Source organism: Microtus oregoni, unplaced genomic scaffold (genome assembly GCF_018167655.1).
Source record: "Microtus oregoni isolate MIOR12 unplaced genomic scaffold, Mior012 000035F_ref0000213, whole genome shotgun sequence".
Classification (NCBI taxonomy): Eukaryota; Metazoa; Chordata; class Mammalia; order Rodentia; family Cricetidae; genus Microtus; species Microtus oregoni.
The window spans coordinates 6,109,402-6,135,028 of NW_024543094.1; the positions used below are offsets into that span (position 1 = coordinate 6,109,402).

Consider the following 25,627-nt stretch of genomic DNA (forward strand, 5'->3'; position numbering starts at 1 on the left):
TTTCTTTCTACCTGTAACTTACAAATGTCCCTCTTCTCCATCAGCTCTGCTCTCCCCACCACACACATCTACAGACCTTGGCTCCTATAGACATCTGTGCTGTCTGCAGTCTGAAGCCTTTCCTTGCTTAGCCAACCCTTTATGCGCACAGAGCCTCACTTTTGAGTGTTAGTTATTATTAGGGTAGATCTCAAAACTGCTTATTAAAAACGTAACTTGCCCTTAGTTCGAACCTTATCTGGCTTTACTGTAATTATTTGTGAGAGCCTTCTTGCTCGCACTCTCTGCTCACTGTGGGAGTTCTATAAAGCTTTCTTGCAAAAGGCCTTATCCACAGCAGTAACCTGGAGCATCCCCACTGCCCTGTGTCTTTGTTCAGGCCCTGCCTATGATGGTCGTTCTCTGTGTGAGATGAAGCCACACTTCCTCTAGAAAGTGTTTTCTGGGAACAGGATTAAAAGGCTGCTGGAATCTGTATTGAGAAGGTGACCCTACAGTTTGTAGAAGCCTCTGACTTTTGTTAGAGCCCACAGGGAAAGGCTAGAGAGAGGGCACAGTGATTAAGAGTGCATATTGCTCTTTCAGAGGACCCACACTCCCTGTGGGTTTAACTCCAGCCACTGCACTCATGTGGAAAGCCCATACACATACACATCATTAAAACAAAATACAACTGAACAAAAAGCCCATAAGAAGGTGACAGACACCAACTGAATTTTCTACAGGCCAGGCCTTTAGTGTCATTATCCATATAACAACCTAAGTTGTCAGCATAAATTCACAGTCCCTACCTTTGCAAAGTGTAATTTTGAGGGACCAGTTTTTATTAATAGGAGCATCAGAGCTTTTAAAATTCACATAGGACACACACACACACACACATGCACATACACACACATACACACACATGCACACACACACACACACGCACACACACTCTACATACATATATACCAGTTTAGGAGTTATGGTATAATCAGATTTCTTAGAGGTCATGTATTCATAGGCTTAATTACCTGAATTTAAGATAAATCCAAACATTATTGTCATCCTTTAATTACTTCAGATCTGGCTTTGGCATCCCTAGTTGATAATGTCATAGCCCTCTGCATGTCTCATTGATCCCAAGACCTGAATCAGAAGTTCCTACTGTGTATTGCCTAGGACTCAGCTCTTCAGCATTTAACTAATACTTACTGAAGGGATAAAGGATTGAATAAAGGACAAGAGTTAACATACTTTCTGCACCAGGGCACTGTTATTGAATAAATACAACTTGCATTCACTTTATGAGACAATTTTCTATTCTTCTATTGTTGGTTAACCTTGTTTTAATAGGTAAATTCTTTATTTTATCAATAATGTTTTTCCACTTACCCATCCATCCATGCAATTATATCTAGATGGCTAAATAAAATAAATGGAGAGATATCCATGTATGTGAATATCTAGATATATAGATGGATATTAAGCAGTGTTTGGTTCTAGTATGTATTAGTAATTCATTATTTAGTAATTCAGTATAGTGTTATTTAAAACAGTTGAAGAACAAAAATAGCCCTAAAAGTCTATTAAAATAAAATGGGTTAAAAACAGCTTGACAGTTTCAATAATAAAAACAAATAGCTCTCTTCAGTGATGAAATGGCTCAGCATTTGGAAGCCCTTGCCACCAAGCCTGAGAAATGAAATTTGATCCCCGGGACCTAAACAGTAAAAGGAGAAAACTGACTCCCACAGTCTGTTTTCTGACTACGACTCAAATGTATATCCATCTACATAAATAACTCAAATGAATAAGTAAAATATTTAAAGAACATAATAAATAGCACTGGAGAGATAGTTCAGCAGATAAGAGCAATAAATGTTTTGTAGAGGACCTAGGTTCAGTTCTAAGAATCCACATCGTGGCTCAAAATCATCCATAACTCCAGTTCCAGAAAGTCTGATGTCCTTTCCTGACCTCCACAGCCACCAGACTTGGTGCACAGTGGACATATATGCATTTAGACAAATCATTCATACACATAAAATAATTTAAAAAACAGAAGTACAGTAAATAAATCCCTTTGGAATTGTAAAGGAATCAGCTTTATATGAGAGAGCAATGGCATGAAGGTTGTTGGAGAATATTAAAATAGCAAGTTATAGAGAAATAGCTCCAAATATACTCATTAGAGTAAAAAGTAGAACACGATAGTGCTAACACACATGTGCAAATCTAGGTATGTGATTTGGCATATGCAGAGATCTCCAGTCCAGCAAAACACAGAAGACCCGAGAACACCCAAGGTTGAGAAAATGAAACATGTAGAAAAGGGCTGAGGGGAGGGGCCAGCTTTTCAGTGCTAAGCATTTGTGCCATTCCAGTGTTCACTGTCTTTCCCCTTCCCTGGAAGTATATAACCTATGGATACACGTTTCCTTTACCTTTGGAGGCAGAGCCTTGTGCTCTTTTGCAGGGTGGAAGTTGAGGTCTCCCATCACATGCTCTTGTGCTGGGTGCTTTTGGATGGAGGAAGTGGTTCTTCAGGTTCATCTCTTGTTCTTGTTTCTCAGGACTTTGCTGGCATTAGGATGTCATGTTGGCATAGCAGATGAACACGCTGAGGAGAAGGTGAAGAAGATGAAGCTGCCCAAGAAGTAAGTTGAGTGGCTTGCCCTTATCTGATAGTAGGTGTGTATCTTCAGCACCCTGGAATAAACCTTGGAGGAGACAGACAGCCTATGTACTTAGCTATGCAATCTAGATTTCAAAATTTTACAAGACCAGAAAGATAGCTCAGGAGTCAAGTGCTTGCCTTCAAGTGTGGAGATAGGAGTATAGATTCACATAAATACCAGGTGGGCATGATGAGCTTGCAGCCTCAGAAGGTGGAGACAGGATTCCTTGAGCAAGCTGGCTAGGGAGACATGCTTCATTGGTGGTGGTGAGTTCTTATTGAGAGACCCTGCCTCAGTGAGTAAAGTGGAAGAGGAATGGAGGAGGATTATGGACATCATACTTGGGTATTCACATGCTGATAAGCAAGTCCTCATGTATACATGCACATGTAGTTCTTGAAGGCATGTGGAAACATGCACACATGTACATCACATATGCACACACTTTATGTGTATTTGTGTGTATGTACACTTTTTGTGTGTGGTGTAGTGTTGACAGAAGCTGTTAGTTCATTCCTGGCTGCTCAACCCTGAAATAAGCACACAGAAACTGTATTAATTACAACACTGCTTGCTCTATAGCTTATACATACTTCTCACTCACTCTTATCTCTTAAATTAACCCATTTGTATTATTTTATATTTTACCATGAGGCTTATGGCCTACCAGCAATGTTCCAGCTGTCGGCTTGTGTCTTTCTCCTGTGGTGTCTCCATGGTGTCTCCTTGCCTCTGTCTACTCTCTCTATATATATCTCTCCCAGCCTGGCTATATTCTGTTAAACAATTGGCTGAAAGCAGCTTCTTTCTTCATTTGCCAATCAAAGCAACACATATACAGAAGGACTTCCCACACCAGTGTAGGTTCACACTGATCAGAGAACAACCTTTCTACCTTGTCTCTTTGCCACTACATAAGCCAGGCTACCTGGTCCACGAGCCCCTGGAGACTCCCTTGCCTCTATGTCTCATCTCTGAGTAGTGGACACTCGAATTACAAATGCTTGTGTTCCTATACCTGGCTTTCACCAGGTTCTGGAGGATCCAAATTTGGATAATCAGGTTTGTGTGGCAAGTACTTTTCCCCACCGAACCATTTCTTCAGCCTCCTGTGTTTATATTTTGAAGTGATATCTTTTACCTGATTTCTGTGTATCTCATGAAAACAGATTCACAGTCCGTAGACATCGTCATAATCTACCTGGAATTGTTTTCCATGTTCAGTTTTCCCTTAAAACTTTATCTCCACCTCCATACACTACATTGCGTTTACTACCCTCTCTTTGAAAAGATGGTGTCTTCTAAGTTACATCGTGACCAGTCCTTCTCTCTTCTTTTTTTTTTAACTTTTTTTTTATTGAGAAAAGAAAAAAAAAACAAATTTCCTCCTCCTCCCAGCCTCCCATTTCCCTCCCCCTCCTCCCACCCTTCTCCCCCTTCCCCCACTCCTCTCCCCCTCCCTCTCCAGCCCAAAGAGCAGTCAGATTTCCCTGCCCTGTTGAAATGATCCTTTGCCTTGACTCAAGACAGTTGAAAAGTAAAGGAAAATCCCAAGTAGAAGGAACTGAAGTGTGACCACCTCACCACATTCAATATTTATTTTAAAACCAACAAAAGTAAGTGAGATATTAGAAGAAGTATATGCCTTGACATTCCCAATTCTAATTTCTGTTTCAAATTAATTCTGCTCTAGTTGTTTTCTGGAAAGCGTTGTTTGAGCATTCTCTATACCCTTTCCATGAAAATGTCAGCCAAGTGTTCCTTCCTAGATGTGCTTCCAGCAGGACATGCTGTTCATATCTCCACTGTGCAGTCATTGGACGTGTCCCCATTTGTCCCAAGGCCCTGGAAGAGCTGATTTCCTATTGAGATTTACAGCGAACACCCACTTAACCTGGACTTCGTCTTCTAATCTTTACTATGCATCTTTCATGACAGTGATTTCTCAGCTTTGTTGAACTTGTCTAATACTAAGTAGGGTGGGGGTGGGCAGAGAAACACAGGGAGTCACTAAGTGTTGGTGTTCTGCCATGCTTTGGCTAGACACTTTGATTGATCTCTTTTAGGCTAGTTTACAGTACCCACTTAGGAAGTCTGTGGGTTCTGTGGGAGTGGAGTTAAAAACTCTCTTCTCTTCTCTTCTCTTCTCTTCTCTTCTCTTCTCTTCTCTTCTCTTCTCTTCTCCTCTCCTCTCCTCTTCTTCTTCTTCTTCTTCTTCTTCTTCTTCTTCTTCTTCTTCTTCTTCTTCTTCTCTCTCTCTCTCTCTCTCTCTCTCTCTCTCTCTCTCTCTCCAAGACAGAGCTTTTCTTGTATAACAGTCCTGGCTATTCTAGAACTCACTTTGTACACAAGGCTGGCCTCAAACTCATGGAGATCCACGTGCCTTTGCCTCCTGAATACTAGGATTGAAGGCGTGCCACCACCATTCTACTTCCTTTTGTTCTCTTTTTCATGTAGTATTTAAAAACGAAATTTGACTTTAAAGAAAACCAATGCCCAGACTATAGCTCTTATTTTATTTTATTAGATTATGTACATGTCAAAATAAAACTAAAAGATAGTAATTGCAAAAGAATGTTGGTACTTTGTCAAATAAATGGATTAGAGTTATATACATGCTTAATTATATATTATGTATATAATGTACATATGTATAACCACTTAATGAGTTGATTATGTAGAGTTATTGGCACAAGGAGCTGGCATGTTGAAGTAGATGTAGTAAAAAGCTACTGTTCAACAAATATGTGAAAGGAGAGGTGGCTGTAGTTATGATTGTTAGGATTTATTTCAGAGAGTTCTGGAAGGTAGGATGTAATGCATAGATGGACCTATTGTTGAAAGGCTACTGGATTTTGCTTTTCAAGAATCGTTACAGGGATCATTCCTTTATTTCTTGTTAGTTTTTCTGGCGTCAATTTGAAGCTTTATTTCAGGCTATTAAGCTTTCAAGATTGACGTCATTTTTCTTTTGTCAAAAAACCTGAGCTCTTGGTTTTTCCAGGAAGATGGTACTTCGTATGAGTCATTGGTTGATCGCTGTGTACCTTATTAAATAACATTAGCGTGAGGAAATAGAATAGTTTTATATGTTCCTTTAAAATGCCCAGTTTGATTTAGTGATTTGGCTTGTGTGTTTGTGGTTGTTCACATATACGACTGTGACCTTGCATGTGCTGTGGGATGTATGTAGAGGTCAAAGTAGAGCCTCAGGTTCAGATCCTCACCTACCTTGTTTGAGTCAAGCTTTATCTGCCACTGTGTGCCCAAGGCTAGTTGACTCGTGAACATTTGGAGCTCTTCTTTGGTCTCTGCTGCTCACTTTACTGTAGGAGTGCTAGGATTGCAGACATGGGTACTATGGTATCCAGTTTATCATGGGTTTGGGGGATATAAACTTAGATCCTCACACTTACACAGGGAGCACTTACCTTATGGAGCCATCTCCCTAGTCCCTGATTTGATTCCCAGATTCTTTCTTAGGACACAAAAGTCGTTTTAGTAATGCCCAGCTCCCTGTGACACATTCATTTTATCAGCAGTCTCCAATCCAGCTGGTTGAATGTATGACTTTCAACGATGCCTGTATTTATCTTTACTGTGTGGGATGATTTGAAGTTAAAGGAGTAAATGTGAAGTGGTACAGGTGAAGCAGTAGACACTATAGTTTGAATGAGATTATTAGCTATTTAAGCACATTCATTTAAAGCTTCCTTTCTTTCCTTGCACAGGGCTATAGAATCCCAGGTGAACTGAGTTGTAGTTTCCAGTCCTGGGTGTAGTTTACAGGTGGTAAACTGCCTGGCTTGCAAACCCGAGTTTGCTTTCTTGGAACCCATTTTAGATAATCAGCATTTTTGTTTTCAGCATCCCCTCTCAAACCTCAACTATTAGGAACACACAGTTGTAAGTCCTTTCTACCTTTAGAGATAGCTAAGCTCCTTCTCTATATATTTTGTTGGCTTGCGCACAGAAATGTAAAGATCCCATGACATCTCCAGCTACCCAGGTAGCAACTAGCACTAAAGGGACTTAAGCTTACTCACTGCTCTTTTGGCCTGTTCACCACAGTCTTCAACAGAATGATTGGGATTAGATGAACCAGGGCAGGACTGCCCCAGGATTTCAACAAAATGGGTGATTTGAAGTTTCTCTGTTTGCTTTGCAGTTACCAGCTGACCAGTGGATACAAGCCTGCCCCCATGGATCTGAGCTTTATAAAACTCACCCCCTCTCAGGAAGCAATGGTGGACAAGTTGGCCGAAAATGCTCACAACGTGTGGGCCCGGGATCGAATCCGGCAGGGCTGGACTTATGGCATCCAGCAGGTACCCAGGAGTCTCTGAATGCGGGCAGTTATTTTCAACAGAAAGAATGAAGTCGTGGCTTTTCACGGCTCACCTAGACATCTTAGTGAAGTGAAATCCTAACTAGTCTTTATAATAAAAACCTGGAGTCCGATATTATGGGGTGAAAGCTGAGAGATCAGAGAAGCAGAGCATCCAGCCATTAGAGAGAGCTTTGACATCTACCAAATCCTCACTCAGATCCAAGGGGCAATCCTGTCTCTAAAAATCCTCAGACTGAATGCTCTGAGCTCCTGTCTCCTCCCATCTTATATTCCTCTCTCTGCCCAGCCATATTACTCCTGTCTCCCCCTCCCTAGTGCTGGGATCAAAGGTATGAGCTCTGTTTCTCTTTCAGACCAATTCATCCTTGCCTAGCTCAGGGTTGCCTTGAATTCACAGAGATCCATCTGCCTCTGTCTCCCGAGTGCTGGGATTAAAGGCGTGTGACACTGCTGCCTGACCTCCATGGTTAACTAGTGTGACTAGCTCCACACTCTGACCTTAAGACAGGCTTTATTTGTTACAGCACAAAAAAAAAAAAACCATTATCACACCTTAGTGTGTTTAGCCTTCTGGTCAAAGCATCTTTTTACTGCTGGACCACCAAGGTGTTTCAGTAGGTCCAGTAGACAAAGTGCTTGCCTCTCAGCTTAGCAAACTGAGTCGCACCCTCACGACCCACGTAAAGGTGGAAGGGGAAAACGAACTCAACAAACTTGTCTGCTGACTTCCACATGTGTGCTGTGGTAGGCAATGCTCCACCGCCAACCATATACGCATCTATTATAAATCCATTAAAGAAAAAAATTTGTTGACCGTAGCTCTGTGTGATATGACAACAGATGCTAGCTGAGCTACAAGCCCGAGCTTGCACAAAGTGGATCTTATTACAAGAGTAAGGTTTGTAGTATGGTTTTAGGCATTCCTTTCCTTGAGTCTGCACAGGAGGGACTTTGAAACACAGAGACTGAACTACAGTGAAATTAAAGTAGATCCAGTTCCGGAATCCCAGCTCTGATTATCAGGATTCCATCTAAGATTTTGTTCTGTGTTGTTTTTCAGAGTGGTAAGATGATATATTACATGTTACAGAGCACTTTTAGGGGCCAGTAGACAGCAGATTACTTCTCCAGTGCAGTCTCGGCGTGATGACACCCCCAAGACTAAGTAAAGTGGTGGACAGCCTTGCATCTGTTCAGTGCACCAAATGAGTTTTTGTTCAGTTTAGGAAAAAAAAAAACAACAAATTTTCGGAGTTTTCTAGATTTCAGAGAATTAGTGGCCGTGGGTTATTTCCTGACGGAGAGAGAGAGAGAGAGAGAGAGAGAGAGAGAGAGAGAGAGAGGAGAGGAGAGGAGAGGAGAGGAGAGGAGAGAGACTTGCAGTTCCTTCTAAGTTAAGGTAGAATAAGACCTGATGGTGCTCCCTCAGATATGAAGGCTTTATCTGTGGGGCTGTAGACTGCTTGCTTCCTTTGCATCAAACCTTAACTTCCACCCCCAGCACTGCTGCATGGCTCCGATGACTGCAAACCTTCTCCCTGATACAGGATGTCAAGAACAGAAGAAACCCTCGTCTTGTTCCCTATACCCTCTTGGATGACCGAACCAAGAAGTCAAACAAAGACAGTCTCCGAGAGGCGGTTCGCACACTGCTGGGCTATGGCTACCACCTGGAAGCTCCCGATCAGGACCACGGTACTGGTTTGCTTTGTCCCCATTGTTTGCAAAACCGTGTAATGGGTTTTCATAGCCAGGGAGCACATAGAAGGGGGGGGCAAGAATGCCTCTCCAACTCTAGGTGTCCACTTCAGGCTGGTGGCCTGGGTGGTCCCTGAAAAATTAGCTCCATCTCTTAGTGGGTGGCTCACTGTTGGACAGCATCTCTGCAGAGCTCACTTCCCTATGCCACTTGTTATTCCTCTTCCTTCTTGGCATTTGTGTATCTTATGTTCAACCTGTCAGTTTAATTTTGATCAAACAACAAATTGGATTTAAAGATCAATTGGGGGAGATTGATCTTTTACTAATAGTTCACCCATTTATGAACATGGTATATAACTCTTGTTAGTTTCTTTCAGTGGTTTTTTAGAATAAAATGTATACATTATATCTTACATCATTTAGTACTACTGTATGTGAAATTAGTTTTGATATAACTTTATTTAGTAGGATGTTTTACAATGTGAGATATGGGTTGGTATTTGCAGGTATATTTTCTATCCTCTGATTGGAGGTGTGTGTGTGTGTGTGTGCACGCATGCATGTATCAGTTCAGTTTAATTTTATAAATTTATAGAGTTGTTTCTATATAAATAAGACAAAGCCTTACTTTTTTTCCTTTACAATAATTGTGTTTTATTTTTTTTTTGATTGACTGAGTGTTGTGAGGAATTCAGAACAATGTGGAAAAAGAATGGAGAGAGCTTTTGCCCCACTTAGGCTCAGTCTCAGGGGAAGCATTTTAACACTTTAGTGTTAGACATGGTAGTAACAATAAGTAAGTTTTTGTCTGAATCTTTTTTTCCCATACTGGGACCCAAACTCAGGATCCTGATTATTCTAGACAGCTCTCTCTCCTATGAATATTCCCCTGGATTCATAAATTTTCTTTTTTCTTTTTTTATTGATTGATTTTGCTACTTTGGCAAGTTCATATATATATATATATATATATATATATATATATATATTGTTTTCAGATTACTTTTGCCCTCTTATTTTACCCTGCCATTATCAATACTCTCATTCCCCAGTTCCTGTCCTAGACTTATGACTCTTGCATTGTGATGGTCTACTTAGGGCCATCTTTGTGGGAATTGGATAGAAGTTCTCCACTGGAGTCTACTGCTATCATCAGGGGGTACACAACTGCATACAGTTCTCCTTTTCTCTGAGTTTATAAATAGGACATAGTTCAACAGAGAGGGTTCCTAGGCCCCTGCTCCATCCTACCTGTCTATTGGCCAGCTTATTCTTATGCAGACCCAGTGCCGACAAAAGTTTTGGACGAGAACTCCCTGCAGCTCTGGGAGCATTGTGAAAGACAGGGGTGGCTGCAGAGTGACTCTTATGGATATGAAACAGCCATTGTAGTTAGGAACTCACAGTAGCTAAGGATAACCTCTTTTTAAATAGAGATCATTCATGACACTGAACAGATCTTCTAGTTTGTTATGAGAGTTTGCCATGAATGCTTGTTAAATGTTAAATCTATGTTTTTTGCTGCTTGCAAAGAGGAATATTTATTTTCTTTTTTATTCTTTTGACATTCTGTAAAGTGTTAATATTTGAATATTAAACCAAATTTTTATTTCTTGGACAGCTCTACTTAGTCCTGATAAATGATCTCCTTTTCCTGTGTACAGCTAAAATGTTTGTTGATAATTGCTTTAGAACCTTTGCATCTATCTTCATAGGGAATTTTAGTACAGACATCTCCTGTAATGCCTTTCTTGTGTTTTGATAGAATGTAAAGCTGGCTTCATGATGGATAGCAGGAATTGCTCCTCCTTTGTCCACCCCTCTGCTGAAAGAACTGTCTGTTTTGTTTCTGCTTTGTCCTTTTTGATAGGAGGCTTTCCCAGCTTTGCACTGAAATGCTCTGATCCTGGAGGCGGTTCTTTAGGAGAATTTGATTATGTTTACTGATAAATCTATCTGCACAATTGAACATGCCACCTTTACCGGCCTAGAGTTGTCCATGGGTCTCCTTATCATTATTATCATTATTCTAATGTGTATAGAATTTATTGCTAATATAACCTTACCTCTCCAGTTCAATGGTTGTCAAGTTCTTGTTTTTGCTGGGACTGGAGACTGAATTGTAAGTCCTCTACCACTGAGCTGTAGACCCCACACTTGGCCTGATGGGCGTCTTGCTAAGTCTTAGATTGTTATTTGGTTCCTTCACACACTTTCTTCACTTTCTTAAACTTTTTTGAAGTTGTGGATTAGTGTTTCTTTAGGACCCAACCTCCCTTAGAGTCAATTTCTGTTGCCTGTTTCTTTTATCCCTGTATATGGTTGTGGTCTCTGCATACCTTAGAACTTTTGTTAGAAGCTAGACATTTTAAATAATACACTGCGACAACTCTGAACTTAATTATTATGTATATTGCTACTGTTTTCTTAAAGATTTTTCTGAGCTAATTTTGTAGAGTCTGTGTTTGTCCCGTATGGCCTCTTAAAGACCTGTTCATTTACTTAGTGGTCAGCTGCTAAGTGACCAAGGCTTCCTGAAGTATCTGTCTGGGGGAGGCTGCACCTGCCTGTTGGGTTGTCCTTCTAGCATCCTGCCAAGGGGTTTATAATTCCACCTTAGCATTTCTTTGCTGCTTGTGCACAGCCTCAAGGTCTTTTATAGATAAGGCCAGGTGGAAGTTTTCAGAGCCTTCCCTGAATTATATGCATAGCCAAGAACATAAGCATAACTTTGTAGATTTCTAGGAAAGCGAGAGTTCTTTCCCCCATGCAACCTCTGTGGGCATCTCCTTCCCAGGTGTCTGTCAGATTGTTTGTTCAGCTGTTTTTTATCTCATCATTACTGCTACCTTGAGCAGCTGCAATGTGGAAGAATTGCCCCTGCTGGCTTTAACACCTGTCCCCATGGAGAAGTGTATTTGTATTGAGCTAACTTTTAAGTCAGGTTAAATACAGAAAAATTTGGAGTTGGGATTTATCTGAAGAAGGATCGGGAGGTAAAATCTTGACAGTTATCTCTAAATTGGCCTTTGGAGGTGTTCCAGCCCTGTTGTGCTTGGCCCAGAAACTTGTGGGTAACTGTTTTTTCACTGTGCTAAAGGGGCTGTTGCGTTTCAGCATATCTTGAAGCTGGAGAAGGAGCCTGAGGATGGACATGTTAAAAAGATCACTAAACTTCCTGTGTGCACATTGGTCTTTTTAATTGAGTACGCGTTCCATGGATTGCCATCACCTTAGATTACGTTCCAGGACTTTGGGAGGGATGAATTCTGCTAGTGTCCCCTTCCTTGATCTGTGGAGCAGAGAATTCTATGCATTCTTTTCTCTTGTGACAGCATTCAGCAGCAAAGGTTAGCACGAAGAGTACAAATTTAAGATTCTATAGAAACATTCATGGTCTGTTTAAAGGTAAAAACAGTGTGTGTGTGTGTGTGTGTGTGTGTGTGTGTGTGTGTGCATCTGTGTCTATGTTTTCCAGCAAGCTCAGCAGAGCAGCGAACTGGTTTGGAGTTTGGACTAACTGAGCAGGTAGGGAAGACTGTAAGGCAGAAGAAGATTATAAAATGGCTGGAAGAGAAGAAGGAAAGAAGGGACTGGGGCGGGTGAGATGACCCAGCAGTAACAAGTTCTGTTCTTGGTTCCAAGACTCATGACTTGAGTCCAATACCTGGGACCCATATGGTGGAAGAGGGGACAGACTGCTGCATGCACACTGTGGCACATAAACACTCTCTCACACAAATATACACAAATGTGGAAAAAGGGAGCCAGGTGGTAGCAGCACACACCTTTAATTTCAGGCACTTGGGAAGCAGAGGCAGGAGGATCTCAGTGAGTTTGAAGCCAGCCTAGCTTAGTGAGTTTAAGGACAGCCAAGGATATACAGAGAAACCCTGTCTTGAAAAACAAAAAACCAAAGCACCGCCAACAAAAACAAAAAGCAAACAAAAAAAGTCTAAAACAAAAAAGGACAAAGAATAGAAGGAACTTAATGATTTTGCAAATGGAAATATTCATAGATGGAACTGAAAAAAGAGAGGAGAAACAGTGATCAGGCACTGACTCATCTCATCAGAATTTAGAAACTGAAGCATCACCAGTTGACTGAAATCCTGGAAGATTGCTCAGTCAATGCTGTCCTTGCCACACAAGCATGAGAAACTGAGTATGGTTCTCAGAACCCACATGAACAGGCAAGAATTTCAGCACATGACTATAGCCACTAATGTGCCCAGAGGTGGAGACAGGTGGACCCCAGAAGCTTGGAGCCAGCTAGTTTAACTGAATCAGAGAGCTCCATGTTCAGCGTGATGTCCTGTGTCAGAAAATAGAGAGTTATAAAGGGATTCACCTAACGGAATATCAGAGCTTTACACGCATGCACACGTTCTTGAATCCCCAATCTGTGCACATCTACATGTGAATACATACAAACACACAAAGAAATAGTTGATTGACAGCCTTCTGTCCTACTGAAGTCACATGAGTAGTGACTGACCCATGAGGCATGGGTTGTATTTTGCTGCAATAGGAGGTGAGATCATTTCTCATGTATGGTTATAACTTTGAGCCTAAAAACATGCCCCCCTCATTAGAGATTCAGTTGCACATTACAGAAAATAGGTACGAACGATTAATTCACCACATGAGATATCATTTAGGGGAGACATTGTTTTCTGAGTTAGATACTGAGTGGATCAAAATGTCATCAATTGTAGATCAGAGCCAGACATTTTCTAACAGAGAATATGTAAGTATGGTTATAGGAAAAGAACCAGAGGATGGTTCTATCCTTGGGCTAAATATAGGGAACAGGTCAGGGGAGAGCAGCCATGGATGATGGGAGGATGATTAAAGCAAAACATGGAATATATGAAAACCTAGCTAAGAAATGTGGAAATATTTGAGCAGGGTACCAGTCCCAGGAAGTTGTCAGGCAGGAGCTTGCTATGCTATCCCAATTTACCACAGAAATATAACTATGGTAACGGAGAGGGGACAGATTGGAGGGAGAGGATGCTGGGAGGTGGAGGGACTGGCTGAGAAGCCTTTGGGGGAAAAACTGATTTTTCTAAAGTAGAGAATAAAAGGTGTGAAAGATTTGAAGGTATAAGACCAAATCAGTCTGGTTATTTCCTAAGATAAAATTAAAAACATTAGTTTGTGGCCCTAGAGGTAGCTCATGGGTGAAAACACCCCCTATGCAAGCCTGAAGACCAAAGTCCGATCCCTGGAACACATGTTCACAGGAGAGAACAGACTTCCCAGAGCTTCTGCATGTGCACAGTTGCATGTTACCCCCACTTTAATAACAATAAATAAGGTAACATTCCCTTCCGCTGTGGCTTACATCTGAACATGTTAAAAGCAGAAAAGGTTGCTAAAATTGAGCCTAACGCTGTGTAATTGGGTATAGCTGTAATTTAGTCCCCCTTTTTCAGGGGAATGTTCCCACATTCTGAATGAAACTCACAGTCAGTATATGAACCGTGGTACCTTCGGAGTATTCTCGATGATGGATTAAAACATCTGAAAGTAGAATGTGTTCTTAGTCATTACAAGATTTTTTGTCAAGATTTGAATTACTTTATTAAATGTAATGCCAGGAAGTTGAAAGGGTGGCTGGTTTGGAACCAATTATTTTTAAAGTATGATGTAAATGCACCTGGCACGTTCTAGATAATGTGTAAGATTTTTTAAAAACTAAAGCTGCCGTCCTTGCTTCTGGGTGGAATTTGTCATTTTCATATGTAGTTAGGTTCTTACCGCCCTCTAGCGGTCGGTGGCTCCTAAACCTGTGTGCGGTGAGAAACTGAACATTAGAATATAACACCAGGGGCTGGAGAGATGGCTCAGTGGTTAATAAGACAGTGGGGCTGATCTATTGGGAGCTCACCAAGGCCAGCTGGACTGTGACTGAAAAAGCAGGGGATAAAACCGGACTCTCTGAATATGGCGGACAATGAGGGCTGCTGAGAAGCCAAGGACAATGGCACTGGGTTTTGATCCTACTTCATGTTCTGGCTGTGTGGGAGCCTAGCCAGTTTGGATGTTCACCTTCCTAGACCAGGATGTGGTGGGGGAGGACTTTGGACTTTCCACAGGGCAAGGAACCCTGACTGCTCTTCAGACTTGAGAGGGAGGGGGAGAGGAAAGGGGGGAGAGGGAGAGGAGTGGGGGGACGGGGAGAGGAGTGGGGGGGAGGAGTGGGAGGCTGGGAGGAGGCGGAAATTGTTTTTTTTTCTCAATAAAACAAAAAGAAAGTTAAAAAAAAAAGAATATAACACCAGACTTTACCTTCAATCTATCTGATCAGTCACCAGCTGTTCCGTGCCAGCTCTGGGGGTCCAGGAAGCATAGTCTTGGATCAGATCTACTTCCCAGCTTTCTTGATTCAAGTCCCAGTAGGCTTGGCCATGTACAGGAGAAAGGTCCCTGCTACAGGGTTCACTTTTTTAATGTCAAGTATTCTTTATTTTTTAATATAAACCTCATTTGTCAAACTCACACAAGTTAGAGTGACCTGCCAAATGTCTGTGATCAAGCCCTCTGTGGGGCTCTTCTACTTGAAAAGGAGCTCTGTGTCTTTTATAGAATCGCTGTTCCCTGGCTCCTGCTGGGGTCCTGTGCAGGTGTTTGTGCTCAGGTGTTTGCTGCTACAACACACACCAAAGTTTCAGATTGCTTGGTTAGTTAACTGGAGAATGAAATATTTCATCCTTTGGAAAAGCATGAGTTGAATTTATCAGCGACACTTAGATTGTATTTAACTAAAACACAGGAAACTACCAGAAACAAGTCCTGAGTATGAACGTCACAGTTCATGTTCTAGGACTCTTAGATTAGTTTAGAGCAGCTGCAGCCACAGTTTAAGAAAGGGCTGGTAAGCAGTTCCTCAGGATACACGAGATTTCTTCAGGCAGGCTCTCAGAGTATCTTAGGGTGGCTGGAACTGATTGTAGTCCAAGCTGAGTGTGAACTTGTGGCAACCCTCCAGCATCAGTTCCCTGAGTACTCAACATTTGAATTCTGAACTTTGTTTGGCTTTTCCTGGTTTATATTGACTCTTGTCACAAGGGCCACTAATGCATTCACAGGGAAGGCTGCTTTAGTTATCACAACATCTGAGGGTTTTCCTCAGACATCTGCTTATTCAGCAATAGACCAGAACGTTTTTAATTATTTAGGTTTCAGACAACTTCCTGAATGTACACAATACATATTGACCACACTCCACCTCTTTTGTACCTCCCTCCTCCCCACCCCGTACCTTCTTCCTCCCCCTGTACCTCCCTCCAGCTCTTCATTCATCTCTATTCATTTTATTTTGTGATCCACTGAGGTTAAGCAGGTTATCTGCAGATCAGGTACTCTCGGTAGGAGCCTAGTAGGCTCAACAGTGGGTGCACAGCTAAAGTCATTTGTCTGCTGTGTTCAGAAACGTGGGTTAGCTAGTGAACACCGAGCCAGCGCTGTGCTGTGCTCCAGCACTGTGTCCGTAACTCCCACCTTCCTCGTCACTCATAAACAGCCATGGAGTAGTGTGTTAGCCCAGCTCATATTAGGAGTCACCTGACATGACAGCCAATGTTTTCCCTCTTGCTTTATTTCACTTCCATGTTCTACCCAGTAGTTATGGGTGAATTGTGTCTTTACTGTTGACCTCCGCAGCTTTTCTAGATTGTTTTATTTGTTTTATTTTATTATCAGACAGGGTCTTACTGTGTAACCCTAGCTGACGTGGAACTCATGGAGATCCACCTGCCTCTGCCTTCTCCCCTGCTGGAGTGAAAAGCATTTACCACCAAGCTCTGCCTCCTTGTTTTCTTTTTGAGACAAGGTCTTGTGTAGCTCAGCTAGCTCTGGGTGCCTTTTCTAACTCTTAAGTGCCATGGTTACAGGTGTGCAGTGTGTCACCACACTCAGCTTTAGTGACTTGTGTAGTTTCATTTGGTCATTTCCTCTCAACTTTTATTATTTGTAAATGTTGCCCAAACCTAAGTGCCAATAGATGAAAGCCGCTGTTTATCTGGCATCTGCCAACTCCATGCCAGCTGCCAGCAGCTGAGTGGGAAGCGAGAGCCCCTCTGGTCTGTTTCCAATGCATTGTGTCACATTCCTGAAGTCACTGCAGTTTGTTCTTTGGGTCCCAGCTCATGTCTTAACCAGGGGTGATGGCTTCTTTTAACTTCCTCCTCCATTCAGTGGACTAGTTCTTCAGTCCAGTTCTCCTAGATTAATGTGGGTTGTGCCTTCTCAGGGTTACTCAGGCTGTAGGTATCAGGTGTCTAGGTGGCCTGTGGTTCCTTGCTTGGTTCTCTCAGTCTCATAGTCACTACCCCCCCACACACATACACGCACACACGCACACACACACGCACACATGCACACACGCACATGCACACACACAGGAAAACATATACACACATACACAATAACAAACATTTAACTATGCATATCTATCACCAAAAAAGGATAGCATATATTCTTTGGAGCCTACTTCAGTCTGGTGCACACCTGTGACATGCCTCAAATCGAGAATAGTGAATTGAGTCTCAGTGACATAAACATTTTAAGTGCACAATATCCACAGGTGGCAGATAGCACCCCCTTCTGGACATCGTAGGTATAGAATATTCAAACATGCATTTTCCCATTTGCATGCATTGGTTTGGATGTGGAACTGTGTCTCTGCCCCATCTTTAGACACACTTGTCGGTGTCGCAGCCTCTGTTGAAGGTGTGGGAGGATGGAAAACGCCTGCATGCTAATCCAGAGCCTGTTAGCTTCCCTGTAGTGGACATCAGTCATCGGCCGTCATTCTCCGCTCACATTCACCCTTCCTCCCTCTGCTTTTCTGGTTCCTTACCCAGAAATGTCTACCTTTTAGTAGAGTTGGGGTTCCAGCCTATGCCCCACAGGGTAGTTTAGCCACCTGTCCTTGATATGCCAATTAAACAACCCAAACTCATGTGAAAAGGATAAATGAGAGATTGGGTTAGTACAGCCACACTGGGAGGAGGGATAAATAGTTCCAGCCCTCCTCCCCCACCCCAGTCCCTCTTCAGCACCTGTCTTCAGGGTAAAATTTCAATAGAAGGCCAGGAAAGTGACCACCTCCCCTCCCCCAACATCCTCTCAGTCCAGTCTCTTTCATGGGATCCCAGGATAAGTTCTATATCTTTCTCCCAGACAGACGTTCTTCTCCTTGCCATCCCCAGAACTTTAGCTTTTTCTTTTCCTCGGAGGAGATTTGGGTACCCCCATTTCTGGTGATCCACTGTTTAAATAGTGTGGTAGACAAAGGGAGAGGCATAGGCAGGCCAGTTACACGCTTATCATTTATTTATTTGCAGGGCAATTTATTTATTTTAATGCATTTTTCCCACCTGACTTCAGGTTCATGTCATGTTCTCTTTCTGAACCACATGAACTAAGCAACTAGGCCTTATTGGCTTTCGTTCTCTGAAAGGGGCACAAGGGGGAAGCTCACCTGTGAAGTCAGTCACTGAGTTTCTACCCAGCTTTCTCCGGAAGCTCTGCCTGGCTTTCTGCTTTACCAGATGCTTCTACCTGACGGACCTGAGGGTAGATGGTGGAGCAGGAGATGGGGTGGGGTGGGGTAGTTGTCCTCCCGGTAGGTTTTATGATTGAGTTTAGGTCAAGCCCTGCTTTTCTCTCAACTTCCCACCCAATGATCTCCAGTCTCTCGAACCCACAGCCGCGAGAGCCGAGGTGAGCAGCGGCACTGGGGAGAGGTTCCGCATCTTCAGGGCTGAGAAGACCTATGCCGTGAAGGCGGGACGCTGGTACTTTGAATTCGAGGCAGTCACGGCTGGAGACATGCGGGTGGGCTGGAGCAGGCCAGGCTGCCAGCCGGATCTAGAGCTGGGTTCTGATGAACGTGCCTTTGCTTTTGATGGCTTTAAGGTGAGTGGTTTTGCTGAGCCCTGGCCTATCCTGCTTGCATGCATCCAAGGGCTCCTTGCTGGTTACACAGCAGACTTTGAATATATCCTTGTAGTCATCTCAGGACTCTCTCTGCCCTACAGAGACAGTGAAATTTGCCAAAAAGTTGTCAAAGAGACAACTCTTTCTTGTCTTTCAGAGGTGGTCAGGAAGCCAGTGTGGTGGTGCATACTTTAATCCCAGCACCAAGGAAGCCGAGGCCGGAGTTCAGAGCCAACCTGGGCTTCATATAGGGGGACCTTGACTAAACCAATAAACAAGGCAGCTTTGGCTTCATTCTTGCTTTGGTGATCAGACATAGTGAGCCATAGCAGAAACAACCTTTAGAAATTAAAGTTCCCTCTTCACCCAGCAACCCATAGACAGGAAAAGATGCTCAACTTGGGGGACACAAGTGGGGCAATAGAGATGCTAGGGGAACTTTGAACTGTCATGCCTTTTGATGCAAATTCAGTTGAAAAATTTAAAAACAACATGTTACATCAAGAATAATTTTATCAGTTTTTTATATGAGTGTAATAACACATTATATAGCAAATCACAATGAAGGTGGTACTTCTAAATAAATTGAAAGGATTTATGTGACAAAATAACTCCTATGAGTAATTTTCTTCCTATAAATTAGTGTATCCCAAACTCACATTTGTTGAAATTCTGTATCCAACTGTGTTTATAATAGACATTCTGCTTTGTATATAAATGGGATGGTATCCATGTCTGGTTTGGGACTTGTTATTTTCACAGATATTTTCAGAGTATTTTTAGGTGTGATTTGAAGCTTTTCTGATGTTAAGAAGGAATAGAGAAGTTTCCAGAATCCCATTCTTGTTTAAGTGGTATCGACAATGGTTCCAAAAAGAGGAATCATATTTTGAGAGAGGCAAACATGAGAATGTTTCGTTGTTGTTTTTTTCCCAGTGGTTGGTACCCAGCATGATGCCAGCTCTTGTTTGTACAATGGGAGTAGAGAAAAGCAACCCATATCATGGGAAGCCTTCATTATAGTTTGTAAAAGTAAACTATAAAAGTGCATAGTACATATGGTTAGATTAACTCTCAGAAGCTTGGAGTATCATTTGGTTTGTTCGTAATCCCCCACCCTCTGTTTGCATTAGGGATTTAGAGTTCCCAGACACCCCTCTATCCCAAGACTGAGATCACCCTACTGCTGTTCATCTATCTGACTGTGACAAGGGACTCTTCCACCCCCCACAGGCCCAGCGGTGGCACCAGGGCAATGAACACTACGGGCGCTCTTGGCAAGCAGGTGATGTTGTGGGCTGTATGGTTGATATGAACGAACATACCATGATGTTCACTCTGAATGGCGAGATCCTGCTGGATGACTCAGGCTCCGAGCTGGCTTTCAAGGACTTTGACGTTGGTGATGGTAAGCGCCATGGTATTTTCCTGTCATTTGTGTTTGCAGTACCATGCTGCGGTTTGTTCTGAGGCATGGCCAGGTCCGGTAGTCGTTTTAGGGCAAGTGGGTATATGAGTTGCAGCTGTAAATTGCTGGGTGCCATGAGGCTGATCTGATCAGGCACTGAAGTTATCTCAGCAGAAAAGACATCTATCCTGCTTAGAGAGGGTTTTGATGAGGTGGAAATGTCTGTGCCTAAGACGAAACAAATGGTGGCCAGTGGCGTGGCCTCCCACAGCATTGACTCTTCATTCCGGATACCCCTGGATCATCAGCGGTTTACAGCATTTTTTTGTCCATTCACTTCACAAAAGAAGAATGAGAATCCAACATGGCTCAGACCTTCTCCCAGAGTCTGGGGTGACAAAGATGACTAAAAGCAGGTCTCCTCTTCATATAGATTGAAGTTTGTTGAGGAGGTTGACACTTTTAAGTACCACTCAGTGTATGGATTCTACCATATAGAAACCAGTGTGGAGATTTCGTATAACATTAAATGAAAAACCTACCATGTAGGCCAGCTTTATCACTGGGAAGATGCTCAAGACATTTTCTGTCTGACTATAGGCATGCATGTTCACATACGTTCATTGCTGCTCTATTCACAATAGCCAGGAAACGGAATCAGCCTAGATGTCCATCAGCTGATGCATGTATAGCGAAAATGTGGCATATATACACAATGGGATTTGATTCTGAGGTAAAAACATGAATTCTTTAAGAAAACGGATAGAACTTAAAATTCACCCAGACTCAGACAAATGACGTGTTCTTTCTAATATGTGGGTCCTGGTTTTTAATGTTTGAATATGTACATATGTATGAACATGGATCTGGTTATATATAGGTCTGAAACAAGAAGAAGAACCATGGTGTGGAAGGTTTTGAGGGTCATAGAACACATGAGACATGAAGCCCACAAGGAGGGTTACTGGGGTTGGAAGGATATAGGGTGGTAGGAGGGTATATAAAAAAGGAGGAGAGACTCGGTAAAAACAAATTCTGCAACGAAACCTAATACAATATTAATACTAATTAGCACATAATTTATGACAGTCTCTTAATTGTTAGATCCCAGACAAATGACCTAAGAACTTGACTGTTATATTACTAGGGAAAATGGGGTAAATATTAAATAATGCATGGGAAGATTGTCACAAATGATCAGCACCCTGTTGACCACAAGGAACCATTAGATTTCCTTTTCTTCTAACCCCCAATTCAGATTTATATGAAATAAAATTTTGGCCTACCTAGCTGGCATTGTATATGTGGATTCCTGTCTTTATTTCAGGAAGGTTAAAGAATGAGGTATTTGCTAATTTTTGGGAAGTGTTTATGATCTGTTCTTGCTTCCTTTGGTTATAGCTTGAGCTATAGGTTTTTATGGCTGTGTTTTGACTCACATCCTGGGAACTGTCATCTTCTAGGCTGTGCTAGTGTGCTCATCACAGATGCTCTGCTGTGGGGACAGAGGTTTGCACCAGAAAGTAAAAGCTTGTCAAAGCCAAAGCCATCTGTCCTATACTACAAGAAGCAACTTCACTATAAGAATATATATGTATGTATACACACACACACACACACACACACACCATGTGAACAGATTGGGGTATGGCTCAGGCTGATATATCAGTTGAGCTCATCTGCATTAATTATGCTAAGAGACATCGAAAGAATGACTTTCTTTGAAAGTATGTCACTAGGTTCTGTTACTGTTAGCATGTCAGTTAAGGTGACTGACTAGATAATCACAAATGCAAAGGGTGGGAAAGAGAGACCAACATTCTAGAGATGTTGGGTGCATATAAAGCTTTATAGAAACTTGTTTCATTGTGTTGGGATATAATTCTTTTGAGATAGGGTTTCTTGCAGAATTGGAAGCTTACTGGCAGCCAGCAAGTCTCAGGGATCCTCCCATCTTTGCCCCACAGCTCATGAGTTACAGGGGAATGTGTGTAATCTTACCTACTTCCTATGCGATTTCTGGGGATTTGAACTAAGTTTCTCATGCTGGTGCAGCTGGCGCCCTTAGACACTGAACCATCTTCCCAGTTTTACCCCTGTAATTGTTTTCTTGTTTCCTTTATATTTTATGGATTTTGTGTTCATTGATAAGTGACCCCAGTTAATGGCTCTTTTGAATTTGTTCAGAGCTATAGCCCCAGTATATAGATAATAACCTGGGTATTTATTAAATATTTGCTGGGACAAGTATAGTAGTATTTGAAGTGAAAAACAGGGAACAGGGATTAGCAAACTTAGCTTTGTACCAAATCCCTATCTACCATCTGCTTTAGTAAATAAATTTTTATTTGCATTACAGCTATGGTAAATTATGTATATATGTATATCATATACATATGTGTATCAAACAAATATATACATACATATACATATATGTATATGTACAATTTATTAGTATGAATTCAATGAAAAAAGAACCTATACTCACATGTTACTTCTATACTTTATATGAATAAATTATATAGAAATGGAATAGAGAGATGGCTCATTGAATAAGAGTACTTACTTCTGTTGAAGAAGACCTGCGTTCAGTTCTCAGCATCCACAACCTTGTATTTGTAGATGACTCACCATCTTGTATCTCTAGTTTCAAGGGATCTGACACCCTCTTCTCTTCTGGTCTCAGTGGACACCTGGACACATGTGGTATTATGCAGACATACACATATACATATAGCATTAAAGATAAACATTTTATAAAATTATATAAAAATAAAGAGAAATTTGATGTTTGGTATATTTCTCTCCTTTATAAAGAATTGGAAGGTGTTATTAAAATAAATCTCTTTTAAGCTTATTATAAATGCTGTTCCAAAGCATAAACATTTTAATAGAATTTAATTATCTTTACCAACTCCTTGAGTAATGTTAGCTCTACAACAGCACAAGAAATAATGTTGTCATTCTTGTGTGCGCCACCTAAAATGATTGCATTTTAATATTGTTTATTAGTTTTATTGTTCTTTCCTGTTTTATTTGTGTCTAGTGTGCGTGTATGTCTATGTGTGTGTGTGTTTGTGTTTGCAGGTGTTTGTGGAAGCCAAAGATTGACATTGGATACCTTCCACTATTGCTCTCTGCCCTCTCATTTGAGGAAGGCTTGCTCACTGAATCCAGAGCTCAATGACTTCTCTGACTGGCTGGCCAATTAGCTCTAGCATCTGTCATGTTTTTTTCCAGTCCCTACAGTGCTAGGTGGCTTACATACACGTTCAACCACATCTGGCTTTCCTGGTTTTCTTATATGGATGGCCATTGTCTAAATTCAGGTTTTTATGTTTGGGCAGCAGTTGCTTTAGTGACTGAAATATCTCCCTACCCTCTAACTTACCTTCTTTTAGTTATAAGATGAATTTTAATGTCTGCCCATATTTAATATTTTTTAAAGATTTATTTATTTATTTTGTTTACAGTGTTCTGTCTGCATGTATGCCTGCAGGCCAGAAGAGGGCCAGATTTCATTACAGGTGATTGTGAGCCACCATGTGGTTGCTGGGAATTGAACTCAGGACCTCTGGAAGAGCAATTAGTGCTCTTAACCTCTGAGCCATTTCTCCAGCTCCCTATATTTTATCTATATCTCAAAGACAATCATTCTTTTACTATGGGTAGATTGATTTCCACTTCTTTTTCAATCTGAAATTAAATTCACTGAACTTCCATGATAAGTTGTAGACATACTTCACTTTAAAATGTTACTTTAAAACCATCATCCATGTTTGTTACTGCTCTTTTTGCTATTCATCAAGAGAGGACAGATTATGAAAACCCAGTACATGCTTAAAATGGAATGCTATTCAGTGCCAAAGAGAAATGAAATTTGTTTTCAGAAAGCAGACAATTGCTTATTCTCCCTCTTGGCAGATCCTGGCCTATAATATATTATGTGGGTACCGTATTACATGTGGGAAGGAGACAATTGCATATTCTCCCTCTTGGCAGATCCTGGCCTATAATATATTATGTGGGTACCGTATTACATGTGGGAAGGAGACAATTGCATATTCTCCCTCTTGGCAGATCCTGGCCTATAATATATTATGTGGGTAGCGTATTACGTGTGGGAAGGAGAGCAAGCAAGAAAGGGAAAGGATTGGGTAATGGGAAAGGACAGCTTGTAGGTAATAAACACGTGAGTCATTAAAGAGGATGTAAAGTTAATTGTTTCTCTCAGTTCAAACATGTCATGCATTTCTCATCATTTTGTGATAGATAAAAACATAAAATACATTTGATAGTGGAAGTGTGAAATTCAATGTGAAGCTCCATGCTTCAGTATGGCTATTCTAAATGTATTCTAAATGTTCATTGAGATGGATAGATGTTGGACCTGGCTAATCTGACTGTTTTTTTTTTTTTTGCAAGATTTGTTCTTTACAAGAAATCTTTAATTGTTAAACTTATTCTTATCATGTAAGTGTTAAGGGAAAAGGGATTAAATCACAGACTATATGCAACATGCAAAGAGTCCAGTAGCTATTTTGAGTGGAGCTAAGACTTAGAGCCAAGTCAGCTGAATGTCAGACTCTCGTCAATCTTTCCACAGGACTGACTGCCTGAACAGCCTTCTATTAGATACTAACAGTTCTGAGATGTTATTGAACTCTCCTTTTCCATCCTTCCTCTGGTGCAAATACCTCATCTTCTTGGAAAGATACTATGGTATTTGGTTAATGTCTTTCTATATCTTTCTGACCCCTCGGTAGATGGTGAGCAGTTTGGGGCTGGTATCTTTGTGTTAGTCAACTTTATTTCTAGTTTCTGGCACATGGCAGCTGCTGGTATTTGTCGAATAAAGAAACGTGTGGTTTCTCAATGAATATGAGCAACATGTCCCACATAAATCTCACCCCTGTTCAGAGGGCTAAGCAGGGTTTCTTGTGCAGAGTTCTCGCATGGGGCTCACCACACAGGTCACTGAGTGTTAGACTTGAAGAACATACCATGCGAGTCGTTGTATCCCTCACTCCAGCACATTTCTTCCTGGAAAGGATGCTGCCATGTGCTGTTTTAGCAAGTGAAGCATTGTGATGGAAACTGTCCCTTGCTTTCCTAAGAAAATACACTTTTGATGGGAGAAATTTACCAAGGGACATGAAAAGAGAGACCAAGAATGTGTTAAAAGTCTTTCTAAAAAAAGGTTTGGTTAAACATTCTGGTGTCTTCCTGCCTGGAAACAGAGTGCTTGCTTCGTGAAATGCATGTATGTGAATATTTTCTTACATATGAATGAACCATTGAAGAATAAACTTTCAAAACCTAGATAATATTCCATCATATATATATATATATACTTATATATGTATATATTTATAATTAAAGCAATGTAGACTTCTGAATCTCTATTCAGATTTAATGTCTTTTTCCATATGTAACTTTTTGTATGTATCACTAGTTAACTTAATTTTTTAAATTAAACTATTTTAATTGTACAAAAAAAAGTCAGAGAAGTACAATTAACACTCAGAAGTTGCCCATGGAGATACTTTCAAG

At 41.3% G+C, this 25,627-nt stretch overlaps 1 protein-coding gene across 8 annotated transcripts in view; it reads left to right on the plus strand.

The window, feature by feature from the left end:
* Ryr2 (ryanodine receptor 2) overlaps positions 1 to 25,627 on the plus strand; it is a 570,252-nt gene that overhangs the window by 341,659 nt on the left and 202,966 nt on the right. For all 8 annotated transcript variants that reach the window (XM_041630688.1, XM_041630687.1, XM_041630690.1 and 5 more), the window contains 5 exons: positions 2,559 to 2,642; positions 6,832 to 6,991; positions 8,562 to 8,709; positions 18,437 to 18,645; positions 19,900 to 20,074. In XM_041630688.1, the coding sequence (XP_041486622.1) occupies positions 2,559 to 2,642; positions 6,832 to 6,991; positions 8,562 to 8,709; positions 18,437 to 18,645; positions 19,900 to 20,074 (776 nt within the window). The remainder of the gene's footprint in view (positions 1 to 2,558; positions 2,643 to 6,831; positions 6,992 to 8,561; positions 8,710 to 18,436; positions 18,646 to 19,899; positions 20,075 to 25,627) is intronic.